The sequence below is a fragment of the Notamacropus eugenii genome, chromosome 5 (assembly GCF_028372415.1).
Source record: "Notamacropus eugenii isolate mMacEug1 chromosome 5, mMacEug1.pri_v2, whole genome shotgun sequence".
NCBI classification, from domain to species: Eukaryota; Metazoa; Chordata; class Mammalia; order Diprotodontia; family Macropodidae; genus Notamacropus; species Notamacropus eugenii.
In genome coordinates, this window is record NC_092876.1 from 143,873,242 (window position 1) to 143,897,107 (window position 23,866).

At 38.0% G+C, this 23,866-nt stretch overlaps 1 protein-coding gene across 3 annotated transcripts in view; it reads left to right on the plus strand.

The window, feature by feature from the left end:
* Positions 1-23,866, plus strand: part of ARHGAP20 (Rho GTPase activating protein 20) — a 165,383-nt gene that overhangs the window by 102,732 nt on the left and 38,785 nt on the right. For 2 of the 3 annotated variants that reach the window (XM_072611160.1, XM_072611162.1), the window contains 4 exons: positions 559-643; positions 10,689-10,766; positions 18,515-18,581; positions 23,587-23,775. In XM_072611160.1, coding sequence (XP_072467261.1) covers positions 559-643; positions 10,689-10,766; positions 18,515-18,581; positions 23,587-23,775 — 419 coding nt within the window. The remainder of the gene's footprint in view (positions 1-558; positions 644-10,688; positions 10,767-18,514; positions 18,582-23,586; positions 23,776-23,866) is intronic. The other variant, XM_072611161.1, reaches the window with a different exon arrangement.

The following is a 23,866-nucleotide window of genomic DNA, read 5'->3' on the forward strand; positions in this document are numbered from 1 at the left end:
TTCCACATTCTCATTAATACAAATCATTATTATCCTGAGGTAAAATTTAATGATTTCCAACAAAAACCCAGCACTCTACTTTGTCCCATCCAAATCCAGTTAAATCATCAGTGTCCCTACTCTCAAGGAGCTTATGGTCTAATTTTTTTTCCCTGCTTATTGTCATAGACATGCCAATTATCTCCAGAAAGTGATTCCTAAAAATTAACCTTCTGGAGAGTTACAGAAAACAAAAATTTAAATTATGGCATTCGTTCTTACTTACCAATATAATGCTAGATCCAAGTGGGAATAGAGAATGTCGCAGAAGTCTGGGAGACTGGGAACAAACCATAAATCCACACTTCAGGACGATTGGTTTCATTTTGTCACAGCCATGCCTAGGTCTGTGTTTTTATGTTTTCATATTTCCTATTTGCTCTTTTGCCTTATGATTGCTTTGGCTTCTTAATAACGAGTGTTTCTGTAAATGTTAAAAATTAGGTAGTTTAATTAATAATATGCCATTATCCAAATCCATTTGATTCATTGTGTGTATTTGTGTTTGCATTTGATTAGACATATTGATGAAGAGAAGGAGAAGGATCACCCAAAGAGCATTCCCCTTAAAATCTTTGCTAAGGACATTGGGAATTGTGCTTATGTAAGTGTTTTGCTATGTCAACAAATTTAATTCTAAGTAATAGGATATGAATGAACACAAGAAACGCGAGGGTTTGGGAGAGGAAGGGAGAAGACATTCAGAAATTACTGTGTGGGTAAAAAACTCTCTCTGTATGTAAAATGCAAATCCATGCATGCAGAGTAGTGAGAAATCCATGTGAACTGCAGTCTTTGACGTCTTGAGAGAGTATATTTCAGAATATCCAAGGAAATACTTGTCATGTGTCTCTCTCCTCCTCTCTTCTTCCCTCTGGCCTAAATGCTTCACTGGTCTCTTTCAGAAGCAGCTGCAGGGTCATGCTGCTGTCTTGACTTCTTTAAAGAAAGTCATTTCCCCAAAGAGGTATTTCCTATTAATAATAAACAGTCTCCGTATTCTGAACTGTCATTTCTTAAATAGGGGACACTTCAGTTTGCAAAAGATCAGTCTTCATTCTGTAGAGTTGAAAAATGCCAACCTCCCCCTGCCCCCTTCACCAACCCTCCCGCTCTCCCCCTTTGCCCTCCCCCCAGCACGAGTGGACCTCACTATGTTGATTTTTATAAGAGAGTAATATATTTCCATCCTCCTTCCCCTCCCCCCAAAACGGATACTTTTCTCTGATATTGACCAAACTAGGAGAGTTTGAAGTGTCCATTATTGAGTGTAACTCAATGTCCTAGAATTGTGCTGCAGTGGCAAAGTTGTTATCGGTGGTCAAAGATAAAAAAACTTTCATTTTCTGAGTTTTTAAAAATGATACTGTGGTCTCTCATAGGCTACAGCAGCTGTAGATCACTGGGAAATGTCTCATTTTTATGTGAAAAAGATGTGTAGTGCAAAACAGTTATGTTCTAGCCAAAAACAAAAGTTTCACAATGTTCGGACCTATTCCTGAGTGTCAGATGTCGCTGCTTGAAAGAAATGCTTAATTTTTTAATGGTATGAGAACTCAAGTGATCTCTTATGGCACATTCTTCTTGTCTTCCTCCTTTGCTTTAGTTGTAGTGAAAATTGGTTACTTTAAAGGTTTTTTTGTGGAAGATCACTTGGTTCTTAAAAAAAGGGGCGTGTGTGTGTGTGTGTGTGTGTGTGTGTGTGTGTGTGTGTGTGTGTGTGTGTGTGTGTAGGTACATACACATATGTCTTCAGCTTTTTACTATGGGAAAAATTGGTGACTAGTAAAGATGTGATATTACACACTGAAATAGAGAAGGTGAAGAAAGTGGAAATCCAGGCAAGGCTGATTTCCTGTGGAAGCAAGAATGACCTGAAGACTTCAGGTGCCAAGTTGTTGGAGTAAGGAAGGAGCCCTCTGAAGGCCTCCCAAAGTCCCCTCCAAACAACTAGGAAATTGCCTCAGAATTGATCTAGGAGCAGGGAAGCAGCTTGCCAGCCAGGAGATTGAGGTCCAAGGGCAGCAGCAGCCAGCCTCACAGCAGGGGGTCTGCAGCTCCAAGCCTGGGCCCCACCCTCCTACAAATCAGCAGCTCCTTAAGTAAGTAAGTGAGCAGTCTATGCAGCACAGCAGGGCCCTCCTCCAGTGACCCCACTCCCGGTATAAGCCATCAGCAAGGCCTGCCCCTGGACCTTACCCACTGTGAAACCCAGCATCTGAGTCCCACCACTGGGGTAGATCAGTAAAAAGATACCTTCTCCAGGGCCAGCCATGAGAACACTTTGTTACCTAAGTAACCCAACAGCAAAGTCCTACCCCTCAGGCAGGCCAGCAGCTATACCCCATGCCCATGGAAGGCCAACAGGGAAGTACCATCCCCCCACTACAAGCCTGAAGAGAAGCCTCCAGAAAAAGCAACCTACTAAACCCTGAAGCCCAATGAAAGCCAATAGTAAGCCCCAGAGCACCAGCATAAAAAGCTTGGGATAATGCAGGACCAGAACCCAATTTTCACATGAAAACAAAAAAAAAAAAATGGGAAATGAGCAAAAAAACCAACCAAAAAAAAAAAAAAAAAGAACGTGAGCATAGAAAGTTAGTATGGTAACAGGGAAGATCAAGTCATAAACTTAGAAGAGGACAATACTGTCAAAATGGCTGCATGTGAAGCCTCAAAGAAAAATGTAATTTGGTCTCAGGTCCAAAAAGAGTTCCTGGAAGAGCTTTAAAAAGATTTTAAAAAGTAAATTAGAGAAGTAGAACAGAAGTTGGGAAAAGAAATGACAGTAATGCAAGAGAATCATGAAAATAGAGTCAATAGCGTGGGAAAATAAAAAGAAAAATTTACCAAGGGAAATAACTCCCTTGAATTACTAACTCATAGAATTGGAGAAATGGAAGTACAAAAGTACAAAAACTTACTAAATAAAATAATTCCCTAAAAATTAGAATTGGGTGAGTGGAACCTCATGATTCTATGAGACATCAAGATATGTTAAAACAGAATCAACAACATTTAAAAAAATGGAAGAAAATGTGAAATTTCTCATAGAAAAAGAACTGGCCTAGAAATAGATCCTTGGGACACAATACAAATTAGTGGTCTACTTGAAAGCCTCAATCAAAAAAAAAAAAGCCTGGTCAACATCTTTCAAGAAATTATTAAAGAAAACTACCCTGATCTATTAGAACCAGAGGGCAAAATAAAAACTTCAAAGACCCTACCTATGACTGCCTGAAAGAGATCTGAAAATGAAAACACCCAGCACCATTATAGCCAAATTCCAGAGCATCACAGATCAAGGAAAAAGTACTACAAGTAGCCAAAAATAAATAATTCATATATTCTGGAGCTAAAGTCAGGATAACACAGGATTTGGCAGCTTCTCCATTAAAGAATGGGAGAGCTTGGAATGTAATATATGCCAGAAAGCAAAGGAATTAGAATCGCCCACCCAGCTGTAGCAGCAAACACACTGGCCCTACTGCACAGGTTCTTAGATCTGTTTTTCTAAAAAGAAAACAACTTTTGAGGGATCAACAATCTTCTTTAATTACATATACCAACAGAGAAAATACAAGCAGAGAAATAAAGACCAACAGACAGGGCTTGCAACCCTGACCAAAAGCAATGCATACATCACAAATCAACAGCCAGATCCTGTCTGACCATTACATATGTACATAGTTACCAGAAAGATAAGCACCAGCATCTGGGTTTTCAAAGTAGAGGGGGAGAGGGCTCCATAACAGCTACCCAGAGTCTCATCTGGTGAACGTTCTTTCAGAGATTAAGGATTAAGCCCCCAAAGCAAAGCCTCACCTCAGAGTATATATACACTTTTCAGAACTGGAAGGCATCACAGCGCTCATGAACCAGTGCCCCATTCATTAACAAAAGGTGTGGACCTTCCTATGAAATAAGCTTCCCCTTACTCAAGCTTCCCATAAGGTCTCTACCTGAGGTCTTTTAGTGGGCAGGGGAAAAATCTTTAACTCTTATATAACAAGCTTCCCCTAATCAAGCAACTCTCATTAATGTTACACCAGCAAAACTGAATATAATCTTTCAAGGGAAAAAATAAGCATTTAACAAAATAGAGAACTTTCAAGCATTGCTAATTAAAAGACCAGAGCTAAATAAAAAATTTAACTTCTGATACAAGACTCAAGGGAAACATAAAAAGGTTGAGAGAGAGAGAAAATAGAAGACATTCAATAAGTGCAAACTTTATATTTCTATATTGAAAGATAATATTTGTAACTTTTAAGAACTTTATTAATATAAGTGAATTAGAGGGAGTATATGTAGACAGAGGATGTGAATATACAGTGACTTCAATGGGATGATATCCCTCCCCCCAAAAAAAACAAAATGAAGAGGTGAGAATGAAAATTGTACTGAAAGAAGAAAGGGAGGAGATTGAATGGGGTAAATTATCCTGCATGAAAGAGCTATCATAATAGACAGGAAGACACAGAGGGAAGGGGGAAGTTAGCAAAGCTTAAACCTTACTCTCATCAAAATTGACTAAAAAAAAAACAGAATCACATACACACTTACTTGTGTATAGAAATCTATCTTACTCTATAAGGAAATAAAAAGGGATGGTGGAAATAGAAGGAGAAAAGGCTGATAAAAGGGAGGGTAGATTGGGGAAGGCAGTGATCAGAAGTAAAACATTTGTGATGTTGAAAAGGGAAGGGGGGGTGAAAAAGAGAGGCAAGAATAAATAAGCATGGTAAAAAATAGCATGGAGGAAAATGCACAGTTATCATAACTGTAAATGTTAATGGGATGGACTCACCCATAAAATGAAAATGGATAGCAGAATGGATTAACAACTAGAATTCTATAATATTATGTTTAACAAAAACATATTTTGAAGGAGAGAGATATACAAAGGGTAAAGGTAAAGGGCTAGAGCTTCAGCTGAAGCAAAGAAAGCAGAGGAAGCTGTCATGATCTCAGAAAAAGCAAATGTAAAATTAAATCTGATTAAAAGATAAGGAAGGAAACCTTGCTGAAAGGTACCATAGACAATGAAGTTATATCAATACTAAATATATATGTACCAAATGATATAACATCTAAATTTTTGATGGAGAAGCTGTATAGATTACAGGAGGAAATAAATAATAAAACTATACTAGTGGAGAAATCTCAACTTTTACCCTCTCAGAACTACATAAATCTTGCCAAAAAATAAATAAGAAGGAAGTTAAGGAGATGAATAAGTTAGATATGGTAAATCGAATGGGAACGGAAAGGAATATACCTTTTCTCAGCAGTACATGGCACCTACATGAAAAGTGGACATGTACAAGGACATAAAAATCTCACAATCAAATGCAAAAAGCAGAATTAGTAAATACATCCGTTTCAGATCATAATACAATAAAAGTTATATTCAATAATGGACAATGGAGGGGTTAAAAATTAATTGGAAATCTAATCCAAAAAAGTAAGTGGGTCAGAGAACAAGTCATAGAAATAATTGATATTTTCATTAAAGAAAATGACAATAATGATACAGCATACCAGAATTTATGGGATGCAGCCAAAATGGTACTTAGGGAAAAATTTACATCTGTAATTGCTTACATCAATAAAATAGAGAAAAAACAGATTGATGAATGGTCATGCAACTAACAAAACTAGAAAAAGAACAAATTAAAAATGCCCAATTAAACACAAAATTGGAAATCTCGAACCAAAGGAGAGATTAGTAAAACTGAAAGTAATAATGACTGAACTAATAAAACCGGAAGGTGGTTTTATGAAAAAATAAACCAATAAAATGAATAAACCATTGATCAATTTGGTTTTAAAAAGGAAACCAAATTACAGGTATCAAAAATGAAAGGGATGAAGTCACCACTCCTGAAGAAGAAATTAAGATAATTGTTAGGAGCTATTTTTCCCAATTATATGTCAATAAATTTGACAATCTAAATATAATGACTGAATATCTACAAAAATATAAATTACCCAGATTAACAGAAGAGGAAATAAAATACTTAAATAACCCGATCTTAGAAAAGGAAATTGAACAAGCCATCAGTTAACTTCCTAGGAAAAAATCCTTAGGATCTGATGGATTCATGAGAAAATTCTACTGAACATTTAAAGCACAATTAATCTCAATACTATATAAACTATTTGGAAAAATCAGCAAAGAAAAATTCCTACCAAATTCCTTTTATGATACACAAGCAAAAGGAGGTGGTCTAGCCATACCAGATCTCAAATTGTATTATAAAACAGTAATTATCAAAACAATCTGACACTGGCTAAGAAATGAGTGGTGGATAAGTGGAATAGATTAGGTACAAATTGCAATATAGTAGATACACCCAAAGATCCAAGCTTTTGGAACAAAAATTCATTATTTGACAAAAACTGTGGGGAAAACTGGAAAATAATATGGCAGAAACTAGGTATAGACAAACATCTCATACTGTCTACCAAAATAAAATGAAAGTGCTACATGATTTGCCCATAAAGAGTGATACCATAAGGAAATTAAGAAAGCATGAAATAGTTTATCTGTCAGATTTATGGGTAAGGGAAGAATTTAGGAAATATAGAAAATATAGAGAGCATTATAAAATGTAAAATAGACAATTTTGATTATATAAAATTTAAAAGTTTTTGCAGAAACAAAATCAGTGCAACCAAAATTATTAGGAAAGCAGAAAACTGGAAAAAAATTCACAAGTATCTGATAATGGCCTCATTTCTCAAATATGTAAAGAACTGAGTAATTTATAAAAATGACAAGTCATCCCTCATTTGATAAAGGGTCAAATTATGTGAACAGTCAGTTTCCAGACAAATCAAAACTATTTATAATCATATGAGAAAATGCTCTAAATCACTATTGATTAGAGAAAAGCAACTCTGACCTACCACCTCATACCTATCAGATTGGAACATTACAAAAAAGGGAAATAATGGATATTGGCAGGGATGTGGGAAAACTGGGACACTAATGCATTATTGGTGGAGTTGTGAACTGATCCAACCATATAGCCCAAAGGGTTATAAAACTGTGTATACTCTTTGATCCCAGCAATATCACTCCTAAATTTGTATCCGCAAGACATCCAAAAAAAGGGGGAAAGGACCATTTGTACAAAAATTTTTATAACAGCTCTTCTTGTGGTAACCCAGACTTGGAAATCAAAGGGATGCCCTTCAATTGGGGAATGGCTAAACAAGTTGTGGTATATGATTGTGATGGAATATTATTGTGCTATAAGGAATGACAGACAGGATGATTTCAGAAAAACCTGGAAAGACTTACATGAACTATTGCCAAGTGAAGTGAACACAACCAGGAGAATTTTGTACATAGCAACAATTGTTTGATGAAAAACTCTGAATGGCTTGGGACTATTCTCAGTGATACAATGATCCAAGACAATACTGAAGGACCACCTTCAGAGAAAGAACTGTTATTATTAGAATGCAGACTGAAGCATGCTATTTTTCACCTTCTTTTTTCATTCGAGTCTTCTTGTACAAAATTACCAATATGGAAATGTGTTACCTAACTGCAGGTGTATAATCTATATCTTGTGGCTTACCTTCTCAGGAAGGGATAAGGGGAAGGAGAGGGAAAGGGCTAGAATTTAGAACTCAAAACTTTAAATAAAAAGTGTTTTTAAAAAAAAGAATTGCCAAATTTGGCTCTCTTTGGCTGTCTCAGGGGCTTCTGGAAGGCATGGGACCAAGAATGGTCACCCCCAGAATAGAATGTGAGTAAGTGAATGTGAGAAGCAGGGTGATGGACACCAAGAGCAATGCATTGGTAAGACCTTCAGTCTTAACCACCTTTGCCGTGGGAATTATAACCATCCTGGTAATTAGTTCAATTGAAGTTGTGATAAAACAGAAAGCCACATCAAGAATTTTAAAAGTTTGTCAGAATTAACTGAGTTAAGTAAACACTTCTCAAGGTCATACAGTTAGTAAGTGTCTGAGGTTAGATTTGAACTCGGGTCCAGGGCTGTTGCTCTATCCACTGCGCCACCTAGCTGTCCTGTGTTTCCTTTTTCAGATTGTTCTTTCTCTGCATACTTATATGATCTTGGGAAAGTCATTTTTTTATAATTGCATTTCAGTATAGTTGGTTTCCCTTCTAATCCCTAATATTTTACTATATTCATTTAAAAACATTCTGAGAAGGGCATTCTGAGAGCATTCTGCATCTGTGACACAGAAAATGTTCAGTTCAGTTCTTGGTGATCTTTTAAAATTAGTCCCTTCTACTTCTAATCTTAGGACAATTCTGTGATAATTATTTATAATTTTTTTCTATAATTTATAAATTGTTTATTTATAAAACAATTACAGCCATTCAGAGGACAAACTATTTAGATCAGATATGATACCTGCTACACAAAAACCTGCAATGTTAAAAAAAAAATCATAGATTATGAAAGAGACCTTAAAGGCCTGATATTTCATTATCACAAATCTGGTCAGTATCAGGGCAGGATTTGAACTCAGGTTTTTCTCACTCCACATTCAGCACCTGATCCACTGAATATCTGATAGTCAGATGGTTAAATTGTAGAATCCCAGACCAGTGTGTTTCCAATTGATCTTTATTCCCCCTAACAATTCATTTATGCTTTAAAACTTATTCCAGTTAATCTCAGTGGTCCCATTTAAATAAATACCTTGTTATTTAAACTCTGTCTTCCATGGGATATGAGACAGAGTGATTGATTTGGACAGGCAGTGTATCATAGCCAACCTGCCGGTTATTTATAACAGTCATATTTATGTAACACTTCAAAGTTTGTAAAACAAATATTATTTTATCCTTAGAACAACTCTGGGAGTTAGATGCTCTGGTTATCCCCATTTTACAGTTGAGGAAACTGAAGTAGCCAGAGATTAAGTGACTTACATATCCAGCTAATAAATGCCAGATTTCAACTCAAGTCTCTCTGACTTTAATACCAATGCTATTTCCTTCTTGGTATAGTACCAAGGGCAGTTAGGTTGCACAGCAGATAAAGTGCTGGGTCTGAAGTCAGAAAGACTCATCTTCCCGAGTTCAGATCTGACTGTAGACACTTACTAGTTGTGTGACCCTGGGCAATCCCTTACCCCTGTGTGGCTCAGTTTTCTCATCCCTAAAATGAGCTGGAGAAGAAAATGGCAAACCACTCCAGTATCTACCAAGAAAACCTCAGATGGGGTCACAAAAAGTCGGACATGACTGACATGACACAACAGTAGTGTCTTATCCTGGGAAGGAAGGACTTGGGCCTGTGCTTTCATCAGTGTAGACAACTCAGCAAGTTTCCTCCACTGCTACAGATTGATGACTGGCTTGGGTCACTCAGAAATTACTTACCTAGAGTCACATACCTATCAGTAGAAGGTAAGATTTGAATACTGTTCTCACTGACTTGAAGACTGGCCTTTTATCCTTTCTCATGCTGCCTCTTACAATAAATACCATTCTGCTTTAATAATATCTTCTGGAATCCAGAGAACTCTGTCCATATGTCACATCTTTTCTAACCCTTTTGGTTTGTAATCCTTTTTTCGTATTTTTGGCAGAATTTTGCTGAATTAAAGTAAAGAAGTAACTCCCTTTCCCAAGGTCATACAAAGTCTATGACAATCCCAGAAGTGGAGCTTTTCCTTCCAAATATTCTGTCTTCTGATTTCTAGACCAAGTCTGTTAGTATTGGCTTTTCTTTATGTCTTCCCCTCTCCCCTCAATTTTGAAGGTGAACAAGCTTGGTTTTACTCAGAAACAAAACAAGTCTTTTATAGTCAGTTCTTAATTATGCATACCAGGGGATGATGTGTTTAATTGGAAAGAGTAGGGCTGGGGTTTTTTGTTCATTTGTTTGTTTGAATTTGTGCTGGGCTTTGGCATGTGTGCATTCATACTTAAATTTGAATGTGATTAGGTTCCTTCCTGAGATTCTTCCACCTGAAAGAAAACAATATAACTGTGCCATGAAAAAAAACTCAGCTCACTCAGGAGGGGAAAAAAAAATGAATTGTTAAGGGGAAAAAGCTGTCTAGATTTTCCCATCCTTATCACAGCTCCCTGAGCTCTTCCTTGCTGCCTAAATCTCTTCTTCATGTGACTTCTCTCAAATTACTCTGTAATTCACACCTTGTCTGTATTAGGGGAGATAAACGTTTTCACCTTTGTGGGTGGTGTCACACTTAAATACATATAGGGGCTGTTCAAAACCATATATAAGCATCCCTGCTGGCTCACATTGATTTAGAAAACCACTTATTAACTTTACCCGTGTTCTGTTGTGTTTTTGTGTATTTTGTTAAACATTTCCTAATGACATTTTAACCTTTGGTTTGGGTTTTACTTAGTGGTTTTCAACACTCATGGACTAGATGACCACCCCATCTATCTTACCCCCCAATTAGACTACAGACCACCACATAAGGGAGGAAGACTGAATGAAAAATAATAATGTCAAAGAATTTTTGTCTTATACTCTGTTTATAGTGATGTCCTTGCCTTTGAAAGCAAGTTTTGCCCTTAAAATGTGGATGATCCAGTGTTAACTATAATTGATTTACCTTCTTTAAAATCCTTCATCCTCATGACCTTTTTTGTTATTTCTCTTTCTCTTCTGCAGTCCAAAACAATAACAATCACGAATTCTGATACAGTGAATAAAGTCATCACCATGGCCCTGCCAATGCTAGGGATAAATGTAAGTGACTTAGGCTTTCTCATGGTTAAGTGTCATTTTCATGCCTGTCTGTATAGGACCTCTAAATCTCCCCAGAGTAAAAACCTCGTTATCAAGCTGCTCATTGTCTGGTGCAAATTCAAGTGCAATTACACTCCTGGAAAGAGAAAAATGACAAAGAATGAAAGCTGAAATATCAAGATTTTTCTATAACTTGAGTATTGATTTAGTCACTGATCTAGTGTTACCAGAAGATCATAGATTTAGAGTTGTCAGAAACCTCAGAGGTCATCTTATCCACCAACGCTCAATTTAGAGGTGAAGAATTTAAGCAGTTAAGTAACTTGTCCAAAGTCACATGAACTGTTCGGGGATTCTAATGAATATTTAAATGTCAATTATAGTCCAATGTGACACTTAAAACTAGGACTTGCTAATAAAATTATGCCTTTCTTATTCTGTATATTTCATATTTTACAACATAACATCTAATTTAAGAGTCTCAGTGTTCTAGTATACTTAGGTCCCATGAATCTTGATTTCATGTCCTTTTTCCAGATTAGGAAATTTAAATGGAATAATAAATGAGGAGGCCAGTTTCAAATAGAAATCAGATTTCTACATTCTGAATCCTTTACTCTAACGAGTAAACATTTTACTCTCTACATGTTCATAGCAGTAGAATTTATTTTTTGCCTCAAGTTGAAACAACCTATGTCTGATAAATTAGTTTTTGCATCCTGATATTTTAAAGTATGCCTTGGGTTTGTTAGGTCAGGTGTTTTAAGACTTTGTATCCAGGGAAGTGTGAAAAGTGTGACATCTCAGGCAGTATGGGCAGGCCATTCTTCCTCTTACAATCCACTCCACACATCTCCCTCTGGCCTACCGCCATCTGGTTCTTCAGTGAGAGTTCAATCAAGACAGTGCTTCCCTCCAGATTTCTTTGTTTCCTCCCACAGAGCACTCTTCCTTAGGGGACTGTGCTTTTTTCAGCTCCAGGAAAACTGGGAGCTTTCTCCTGACTTTCACAATTCCAGATGTTTTTTCTGGAATGCTCAGTCCTTTCCTGGGGCAGACCAATACCCAAAAACGTATTGTATCCAAAAAGCATCCCAAAACTCCATCACAGCGTATGGCTGGGAAATGGAGTGACCATTTGGAAGGTGGGGAAGGAGAATATATAGTATTTAGTATATATTAGACACTTTGCTTTACAAGCATTATCTCATTTGATCCTCACAGCAACCCTCAACGATATTATACCCATTTTACAGTTGAGAAATCCAAGAAGACAGAGATTAAGTTACTTGCCTAGGGTGACCCAGCTACTAAGTATCTAAGGTTGGATCTATCCAGTGTGCCATCTAGTTGTGTCTGCCACTTGGATAAACTGACCCAGAAAAAAAAGAAGGCACAAACAAGAGAAAATGTAATCAAGTTCTATAAAAGGAGCTTCAGAAAACAGTCCATGTATTTGACTGCTCCCTCAGAAACCAGTCAGTTCCAAAAAAGACATTTGGACACACAACTGAGGACAGCCAAACTAATCAGTGATGTACAGGCAGCCTAGTGTGCCTTCCTTCTTTCAGCCTGGACTTTGGAAAATACTGTGAAATGTTCACCATTCCAATGGCTGATAGACTCAAGCTCTTTAAGAAGCCAGCATTGTCCTAGTGCTCTGCCCCACGAACCACCGTAACTCAGCTGCTCTCTGATCACAGCAGTTGTTGTGAGCCCAGATTCCAACATTAAATGGTCAGAGACCATATTGATTTTTTAGTGATGAGCACAGATCTTGAACCAAAGGAAAAATGGGATGTTCTCAGGAGGAGGATGGATATTCAGAGATGGCTATTCAGCCCAGCTGTTCACATGATACAGTAGATGACTGCTCTCTGATTACTACTGCTTTGGGTTTAATGCTAAGAAACATTTCTGCAAAAGCTACAAGGGAACCAGACTTCTTCCATTCCCTGTAGATACCTGGGACATCTTGAGGGTTGCTTAAAGACAATCATAGTCATTAAAGAGTATAATAAAAGACTGCTTCTTGTAGGGAGGCATTTAAATGTAGGAAGGGGTCCTTGATGAGCTGTGGGGAGTAGAGTTTTTTTCTGTAGTCTATTAACCTGAGATCACTGAAATGTTAGAGGCTTAGAGAACATCTATTTTATCTGTTTTAGATAAATCTATTAAGTTCTCTTCTGTTTCCTAGAGATACTGATTAACTTTGAATATTCCCTGGGATGCACTCAGGACTGATCAACTGTAAGAGTCCAGGCATGCCAGTGTGTACACACAAAGAGTGGAAGTTCAGTCATTCACCTTTTGGCTTTGAGTCCTAGCATATAAAGGCTATTTTGACTTTTTTTTTTACCAAGTAGATACAGTGTAGTAGAATTTGGAGGTCAGAGGATTTGGGTTCAGATTTCACTTCTTATCACTCACCAACTCTGTAACTTTTTTGGGTCTCAGTGTCCTCATTTGTAAAAATGAAAGGTAACTAGGTAGTATAGTCGATAGATTGTTGGGCTTGGAGTCAGGAAGACTCATTTTCATGTGTTCAAATCTGGCCTGATAATTGATGTTTGTGTGACTTTGGGCAAGTCACTCAACCCTGCTTACCCCAGTTTCCTCATCTATAAAATGAGCTGGAGAAGGAAATGGCAAACACTCTGGTATCTTTGCCAGGAAAATACTAAATGGAGTCATGAAGAGTTGGACACAACTGAAAATAACTGAACAACAAGTAGAAGCCTGATTCTAATTGTCAGCCAATCTGAAAATCTCCAATACTATTCCAGAGTAATGGGGAACTGTTGAAAAGTTATTAGTAGGGGAATGGTACATTCAGAATTGTGCTTTAGGAATATCAACTCAGGAAATATGCAGAGGATGACTTGGAAAAGGAAGAAAATGCAAAAAAGGGAGACTAATTCAGTGATACCACAGTAATCCAAGGGAGGAAATTATGGCCTGTGCTGGTTTAGAGGCTGTGTGAATAAAGAGAAGGTGGAGACGACAAGTGTTTTATTATGTGCCTACTGTGTACTGTGTACAGCACTGCGTACTGTATACTTGACAAATATTATCTCCTTTGATACTCACAATAACTCTATGAGGACTAGGAGGTAGGTAATATTATTTTCCTCCGTTTTACAGATGAATAAACTGAGGCTGACAGGTTAAGTGGCTTGCCCAGAGTCAGACAGTTAGTATGTGTCTGGATTTGAGCTCAGATCTCACTGACTCTTGATCCAGCACTTTAACTACTGTACCATATTATAAGAGATGTTGTAGAGGGAGGATCAATAAGGCATGGCAACTGACTGCCTAAGAAAGGAAGAAGGAAAGCGACTCCAAAGTCAGTAGATGGTTGGACCAATGGTAATTCCATTAAAATGAAATGGTGATATTTGTAGGAAGAATTCTAAAAACCTCCCAATATTTCTCTTGTTGTATTTTCCTAGAAAACAGGTGCTTAGTGCATAGCTCCTAAATATGGAATAGAGTTGATATTCTATTTCTCTGTAATGAATTAACAAAAGAAAAAAATTCAGTTAAATTAACAAACACTTATTAAGCACCTTGTGTATACAAAGATAATTTATTAAGTACCTAGTATATACAAGAATCTATGTTTTGGGCTTTGATCTAAATAGGCATCATCAATATCACATCTGTACCACCCTGTACACTTTCCTGTTTCTAGCTCCTCAACAATTTCTGTTTTGAAGATGAATGTTTGAGAAGTTTTTCTGGTGGAGGTGGCTAGATTTTTTAAGTGGTGAAGATGAAAAGGGGAGTTGGGTAAGTTGCAGAAAGCTTTGTTCCAGCAGAACCCAAGCCTTTTTCCCTCCTGTCTCCTCCATATGTAAGCAGTCCAAAAAGCAGGTATTTTGTTTTATAGAAAGGGAATGAGAGGCAACTTAGTGTAGTGGAAAGATGACTGAAATTGGAATCATGGGTCTTAGGTTCAAATTCCATTCTGTCACATACTATCTTAGGCAGAGCACTTCAGATCTCTAATAAGATTTCCTAATCTAGAAAATGGGGTTGTGCTAGATGATGTCTGAGTCCATTCCAGCTCTAAATCTGTGATCCTATGGTTCCTACATTGACCAAGAGGTAAGGAGGCACTTCATTAGGATGTTTATTATCACAACCAGATGAATAAAGTATCATTATTAGGAGTTATTTGCCGAGACATTGAAGTGGCTCTAATAAGAACTAACATTTCCAAAATGCTTTACACTTAGAAAGTATTTTCCATATATTATACCATTAGAACCTCATCTCACCCTGTGAGGTAATTGTGCAAGTACTTTATCTGTATTTTACAGATAAGGAAATGGAGGTTTAGAAAGGCTAAATAGCTAACTCAGAATCCTATGACTAATAAGGAGTAGACCCAGAATTTGAACCTTTGTCTTGGGACTCCTGGTTCAAGTGTTCTTTCCTTTATATTACATTGATTTTTAATACCACATTTTTATAATCGCACTTGTTTTTACTGAGAGTTTTACTGAGTTTAATTTTACTGAGAGTTTAGTTGTAGCTAGTCTTCAGTGCCCAGGTCAAACAGCAGTTTGCTTAGGGTGCAAAGGGAAGAATTGGGACTCACCCAAGTTGGAGTAGATTTTTGAAAATAACAGAATGAGAAGGCCACATATTGTAAGGAAACGAACAAAGAAGTATAAATCAGGAAGTTCTAGGATATTCTCTGACATACCACCATTTGGTCACATAGGGTGAACCAGTCAATCCATTTTCCTCGTCTGTAACAGAAGTGGGGAAGAGGAGAGAGTATTCCAGGGTCCCTTCCAGCTGTAGCATTCAGTGGTTGATTCATCTTAGATTGCTTGAAGGAATGGGCTATCCTAATGCATTTAAAATATAGTTGCTTGGACAGAAATTTTACCTACCTTGAAATTCTCTATAACAAGATAAAGCAAGTCTCTCTTAATCTTGCTTCTTTTACGCTTTCTCATGCATTCATTTGCATATATGAAGATCTCTAACTGGTGGAGTAAGGCACTAAATCTTGGAAGAGGCAGGTTGCAAAAACCACTGTAATTGGTTTGTAGGAAAAAAAACAGCAACCCATTTGACATGTTATGATCTCCAGCAATCTGATGAGCTATCTTTTCTTGTTTGTTCTTTTTTTCTTGGCTAATGTGATCAATTTTTGCACATGAAAAGAATCTCAAACTATTTAATTAAATTAAGGATGGAAGCTGTTTGCTTATATGCAGTTTCCAAGAATTACAATTCTATTTTTTCTGCTGCTACATAAAATAATAGATTTTATTAGGGGCATATCTTCCTATTTGCAATAAATTAAAACTGAAGTTTTGCCACTGAAATTCCTAAGGAATATTTTTGAATCTTTGATAAGGCAGATGTTATCCTTTTGTGTAAAACAAGTTGACATTCTCCATGACTGAAAGAAGAATTCCTAGTGAATAGACTTCTGGACTTGAATTCAAGATGTACTGAGTTCAAATCCTACCTCAGGCATCTAATAGGCTGTGTGGCCGTGGATAAGTCACTTCAGGTTTCTCATCTAGAAAATGGATATGATAATAGAACCTACTTACTAGATAGTTGTGAGAATCAAGATAATATATGTTAATTGTTTTGCCAGCCTTAAAGTGCTATATGAATTATGGTGGTGATGATGATGAAGAAATGTATAATGGGAAGTGAAGAGTGAAAGGGAAAAAAAAAATGTCAAGAACAGACAACATAAACCATCTTGCCAAAGACTGATTCATCTGAAATCATTTTCTGCTGTAGAATACTTTAACATGATTGTGCAGAAGATACGCCAGGGAGGGTGATCTCTCCCCAAAATGGGACTTCCAGCATCTATTATTTTCTCTTAATGAGAATGATTGTGCTAGAGGATGATTTTGTTTTCCTTGTTTAGAATTGCTGTCCTTCAGATCTGAGGTATTTTTCTTCTCTTCAGGATATTGCTTAGCTAAAACTCTAAACAAATCCCTTCTGTGCCATCATCTCAAAGCTAGTTGCCCAGCTGCTACTAGCGGCAGGGTTAATGCACTTTATAAAGCTGTCACCCTGTCTGTCATAGTGCTCAACAAATGGTGCTTGTGGTTTCCCCAGTTGTATGATAGATATTTATTAGAGGGTCAAACAAAGCCCACATCAAAGATTTTCTGAGAACACTGAGGAACCAGCAAAGGCCAAGATCTCAAAGAGGAGGTCATTCTGTTGGAAATGAGGAGGAATGTGGAAAAGTGTTCCAAATCACTAATAATATAAGAGATACAGATGAAATGTTCTCTGAGGTTTTACCTCACACCAACAAATTGAAAAACATAATAAAAACTGGAAGCAGTCCATGTTCAAGGGGCTGTGGGAAGACAGGAACATGAATACGCTGTTCGTAGTACTAGAAATTGTTCCATCTGTTCTGGAGAAGAATTTGGAAAAATGCAGGAAAGATCATCATGCTAGTTTAGCAATTTAGTAGTACCACTAATGGCCATGTAATCTAAGGGAGTCACAGAAAGGAAAGTCATTATATATAAAGTGTCCCAAAGGTCTTGAAAGTGTAAAATTATGGTGAGGCTTTTGAAAATAACTCTATATGTATACACACACACACACACACACACACACACATACACATATATAGCATTACTTTGTGTAGTGGCAAAAAAAAATTCAGAAATAAAATAGATGCCCATCAGTGGGGGAAAAGTTGAACAAATTGTGACATATGAGTATAGTAAAAACATCATACTGTAAGGAAGGTCAGATATAAGGAATTCACAAAAACATGGGAAGACAGATATCTGTGACTAATCAACAAAAGCTTGGCATGGCTTGTATGGTAGATGGAATTTGAACCAACTTTGAAGGATATAAGAGATTCTAAGAGGCAAAGGTGAAACAAGAAGAACCCTGTACCAGACTGGCTCTAGTGTGAAAGGATAAGTGTTGAAATATTGCCCTAATATTAGTGCCTTTGTGACTTTGGACAGATCACTTAAACGTCTAGGGCCTCAGTTTCCTCATCTACAAAATGAAGGAGTTGTGCTAGATGGCTTCCAAGGTCTGTCTCATCTCTAAGTCTACGTCCTATGTTATGCACAGTGTTATAAGAGTATTAAAAGATAGGAGAACTCTAATGAACAATCTCAGTTCTGGAAAACAAACAACAAAACACATCTGTCAGCTGGAGGGTTGGGAGATTTGGGACGTAGAATGTGGTACATGCTATCCAGTGTAGTCATTAGATTCATTGACTTGGCTTAAATGTTTTTTTTTTTTGTTGTTGCTTCATTACCAGGAACAGTTCAGTGGGGAGAGGGGAGAAGGGGCAAAGGGAAGTAACTGTGTAGAAAAGAAAAAGGCGACAGTCAAAGTTTAAGGGGTAATAAAGGGAAATGAGGAAGAGTTCCCGGAACTCTTCAGAAAAAGTCAAAATGATATGAAGTGTTGGTCTGTGGATTACATCACAAGGGAGAGAGTGATTCTCTTAGGGTATGGGATTCTATTGTCATTTGATATTTCCCTGGACTGTTAATGGAGAAGGGGAGGAGATCTGGATACTTTGGTCCATCTCTGAAAGCTCAGCCCCACGAACTCAGACTACTGCTAGTTATAGTATGCCATAGCCTGAGATAGTTAGTAAAAGATCCCATTTGGCAGTCATCAAGTTGAAAATCTCTAGCACAATGCCAGCAAGAAAGCAGTTTTAACTCTTGAGAGGCTTCTGTGTGTTTATTTCATAGGGTTCTGCAAAAGACTACCAACTTTGGGTGAATTCTGGGAGAGAAGAAGCTCCATATCCACTCATTGGTAAGTTTCTGGTTATTTTAAAGGAAAACTCCTCAATATAGGTGATAGTTTGTGCTGTTGGTTTTGTTACCATTGGGCCTTCTTTTCTTTGTCTTATGCTTCCTAAACTAAGTGAAGTATTTACTTTTCAGAAAGATTTCTGTACTATCAGGAGAAAATGTAAAATAAATAAGTAATAAGGCTGAGGAGGAACCAAAAGTCACACCTTTATTTACCTACTAGTTTTCTTGTTTCTCCATTGATGGTTATTTAGTTTCCACTGAACTCAGTGCTTGTTGGATGACATCTAGAGTACTGTGTCTTGACAATATGGAATAGGTTCAGAGAACGGTAACCAAAGATGGTGAGAGGGTAGTGAGTATGGGCTGGAGAATGAGCCATATGAGACAGATCAGTGAGGATGAGAAATATTTCAAGAAGGTGGAGGGGTTGGGGGTGGCATGGGTCATGAATACTGTCATCAAATATATGAAGTCTACCATGTGGAAGACATATGAGATTTGTTTTCCTTAAACTCAGATGGGAAAAATTAGGAGCACTGACGGTCAAAAGTTGCTGAGAGGTCTATTTTGCTTCAATGTAAAGAAAACCTTCTTAGCAATTAGAGGTGTTCAGCCATGGAATGTGATATCTTTAGAAGTCATGGTTTCCCTATCACTGGCTGTCCTCAAATGGAGATTAGATGACTTCTAAAAATTGGAGGAAATGCCTTCAGAGACCTACAGTTCTCTCCCAATATCTCACCCATTTAATTCTTTGTTGTTTTTTTTTCTTTTGGGCCCATCCATGTTAATTTTAGAATAGTTCCCTTTTTTGCATGTGCTTATTACTTAAAGCGTAATTCTTGAATTTTGCCTCCGGTCACCATAGTGACTGCCTTGAAAGAACAACTTACAATCTAGGCATAGCAAACAGTCTATCTGCGAGTAATTAATCAGCATCTTACCTTTGGATTTGGCACAGTTTTTCCCTACTCTTCAAACCACAATGTGAAATCATCTCTTTGCTTGCTTTTCTCAGTACTCATTCTCTAGAGGCCATAACTAAAATCATTACATCGTTAAGTCTGTTTCCTCTAATGAGCACAGGGTGAAGCAGGAGGCTCAGACCAGGGAATCAAGATCTCCTGGACAATCTCCACCAGGCCACTCACTGTGAAGTTGGCTGGGTTCCAGAAGGGCGTCAGAGCCAGCTATATTTCCCTGTGTCCACCTTAGAGACTTCTGTCAGCAATTCTCCCCTCACTGATCTCAAAGCAAGTTATTTCCAGGCATCTCCACTGTAGGGGATCCTTTCCCTCTGCAGGATGGACACATGTACACATACTCACATTGACTTAAAAAGTCACTTTCATTGTGTAATTTCTGTATCATGTCAAAAAGAATAAGTGTCTCTCTCACTTGACAAATCTTTCTTGAAAAGCTGCATTAAAGAATAAGGAATCAATAATGTTTGAAGACCTTTAGGATTGGGGAGTTAGAAGAGAATTCTTTGGAAGTACATTTAAACAGCACAATTTTCACAGTAGTTTCTTGACAGATGCATTGTTCCACTCAGCATGACTTGTAACTCCCTTTCACAGCTAAAGGCAGCCATGAAATGGTATTACTTATACTGTCTTATGCCATTAGTAAGATTTAGACACAGAGAGGGCCTACCTTGTTTTGCTTGCCCAGTCCTTACCCTTTATTTATTTTAAGTGTTTAAGTGTGCCTGCCTTTTATCCTAAAGAGAATTCTTGGGTGTCTGTGATCTGCTGGAAAGAGACAATGGTGGCTTTTGATTCAGACAAGCTCACTTCCTCATCCATAAAATGTCAATTGAAAATGCTTTAATTCTACTTCCTTCACTGATTTCTTGTGAGAATAAAATGAGATAATGCGCACGCACACACCTTTTATCTGTCAGTGGGTCAATGTTCAGCATTCAGGATATCCGTCTCTTGCTCCTCACTCTTGTCCCATGCTAGCTCATCTCCTGGAACAATTAATTCAGTAGAATATGATACCTCTAGAGATAGTAGGTCCCTCCCCACCCCCTCCAACCTTGAAGATTTTCCAGCGGCAGCCACATAATCACTTGTCAGTTGTGTTGCCTTTCGGGGTTCTTTTGTGCACAGCTTGGATTAGGTGGATGCTGAGGTCTTTTCCAACTCTCAGATTCAATGATACTGTTTAGTAGACAATAAGATGTATATAAGAAGGCAAAGTGGTAGAGAGAGAGTCAGAAAGATCTGCATCCAAGTCTAGCCCCTGAAACCTACCGACTGGGTGGCCATGGGCGAGTCTCATCTTCTCCTTTCCCCCTGGTAGGTTTCTAAGTCTTAGCGGGTGGGTTGTCCATCTTCCTTAGTGAAGGTATTTTCCATAACTGGAAGTTGCCTACATCCATGATATCATGAAAATGCACACATATCTATAACGTGTACAGCATTCAATGTTGAGTGTATTAAAGCCAGATCAGCAAGCTGTTAGAGGAGATCTAAGGGAAAGGACCTGAAGACATTGATCTATGTGTCCTTGGGCCATGACAAAATAAATTGTTAACTTTGTTGTATTTAATTTAGTCCCTGTGAAGCTGTTGATAATTTGTTTTGTTTTGTTTTGTTTTCTAAAGGGGCCAAGAGTTTCAATAAAGATGCCCAGCTTCAGAGGAGCTTTGGGCACTTGCTTATTTCCCCATAGAATCTTCAAGTTGGTTCCCCTTGACATCTTTGAGGGAAATTCTATGGGTAGCGGTGGCCTTTAGGCTCTTAACTGCATCAGGGACATTATGGGTGCTTAAAAGACAAAGATGCACTCCCTGGTTGTCAATCCACTTCCACACTACAATTTTGGGTCCTGAAGCCTTTGCAGCCCTGAACTATTGATTAACCATCTGTCCTTCGCACACCTTCATTTCCTTTGGACCCCACCTCCTTTTTTGGAGGCTAAATAGGTGGAAGTTGCTGTTATGATTTATTATGGCTGGAACTTCATCAGTATGTTGGGATCTCTGCCAAAAATAGCATGGGTCACTTAAGTTTAGTGAGACAAAGTGGGAAGAGGATGAAGGGCGCCTTTGCTGCTCCCTTAAAATATCTGTATAACAGCAAACTTTGGAACCCAGAGGCTTTTGAAGATAGAATGGGATGAACACTATTACCCTCAGCCCATGAGGGGGTGACCCACCGACATGTGCTCCCTTCCTGAACCCCAGGAATTGAGTTATCCAATCTGTGAAGAGTCTATACAGCTATAGCTAAGTTGTCCAGGGTCACATGCAGTATGTGAATGGTCTGGCCACCTCAATCTCCTGTTTTGTCTCTCTGCCAGGACAGAGAGGGCATTTTCCAGCCCAACAGGACTATTCTATCCTTCAGACATTCCCTGTGACTTCCTAGCACTGTGCCCAATGCCTAAAATACCTTTCTTCTTCCTTTTCACCTGCTAATCATTCTGCACTTTTTCTAATTTGTTTTGATATCCCTTGTTTTTATATTATCTACATTGCAGAAGAAAAGAAGGCAGATAAGTACAACTAATCCACACATCAAAAAAAGACTGACATTATATTCACTCTTCCATAGCCATATCGCCCCACACAAACACTCTGCAAAGGATTGGAGCCCATTTTTCTTCTTTTGGGGTTACTCTTAGGTGTTATAAATTCATAGCATTCAGTTGCATTTGCTGTTTTTTTGTGCACTCCATTTGTATTGCTGTTTTCCTGGTTGTGTTTACTTCATTTTGAATCAGTTCAAATAAGTCTTCCCACATGTCACTGAATAAATCATTAATATTTTTTATAGAACAATAATGTCCCCTTCTATTCACAAATCACAATATGTTTAGCCATTTCCCAGGTGATGGGTATACATTGTGTTTACTCATTGTTTGTTGTTTTTTAATCATGTCCAACTCTTCATGATCCCATTTGGAGTTTTCATGGCAAAGATACTGGAGTGGTTTGCCATTTTCTTCTCCAACTCATTTTACAGATGAGAAAACTAAGGCAAACAGGGTTAAGTGACTTATTCAGGGTCATCCAGGAAGTAAGTGTCTTGAGGCCAGATTTGAACTCAGGATGATGAGTTTTCTTGACTCCAGGCCTTACACTCTGTCCACTGTGCCATGGATTCAGGAAAACTCATCCTGTGTGTATCTCATGCAGCTTTTTGTATTAGAGTTTTTACCTTAGCTTCCCTAAGATCAGAGATTGTGCCTTCTCAAAATATCATTTCTCTCCTGATGCCCAGCAGAGGGTTTTGTGCCCAGCAGACACTTAATAAATTATGGATAGATGGGTGGATGAGTGGTTAAATCATTGAATCAGGAGAGTACAGAGCTTACAACCAATATCTTACTATAATAGAATTGATTTGCCATAATATCTCTCCCTGGTCCTCTGTTCTTCTTTGTTTGTAAGGAATTAACAGAAAAAGAGGCATGCATTGAGATATCTGCAAAGGACCTTTAAGTTTTATAAAATTTTAAAGTTTTATTCTTTTGTCTGCTTCAAGGAAAGACAGAATAAGAAAAAAATGTGCTCCTTGCTACTCTGAGACTAGAGCACTCAGTTTGTACTGTAGAATAGTAATCTGGCCCTGTGAATGATGATTACTACCCAACACAGATTGTAAACTTTTTAATGCATTGTACCCAGACACAAAGGGGGAGGTAGGAGGCTCTGTAGATAAGAGCGCCGGGCCTGGAGCCAGGAAGATGTGAGTTCCAATGTGGCCTCAGACATTGCTGTATGACTGTGTACAAGTAACTTATCCCTGTTTGCCTTGATTTCTTCATCTGTAAAATGAATGGGAAAAGGAAGTAGCACACTACTACCGTATCTTTGCTAAGAGAACCCCAAATGGGGTCAAAAGAGTCAGCTATGACTGAAATAACTGAACAACACCCAGACAAAAACTGACAGCCATTCTAGCATGTTGCATACACATCAAAGTAGTTATGGTATAACTTTGTGATAAAGCTATTCAAAGTCTGGTATTTGACTCTTTCTCTTCTAGGCCATGAGTATCCTTATGGAATTAAAATGAGCCACCTTCGAGATACATCATTCCTGACGCACGGATCCAAAGACTCGCCATCCCCTTTGGAGCTCCAGGAGTCCTTCCTCATGGAGCAGCTGCCCCGGGAGATGCAGTGCCAGTTCATCTTGAAGCCCAGCCGCCTGCCCGGGAGTCAACCACTCACTGGTGAGTGGCTTCCCCTCACAGGGCCTGCATTCAGCACCAACTATGCATACCTGAGAACTGCTATTCTATCAAGCTTTTGGTGCTATTTATT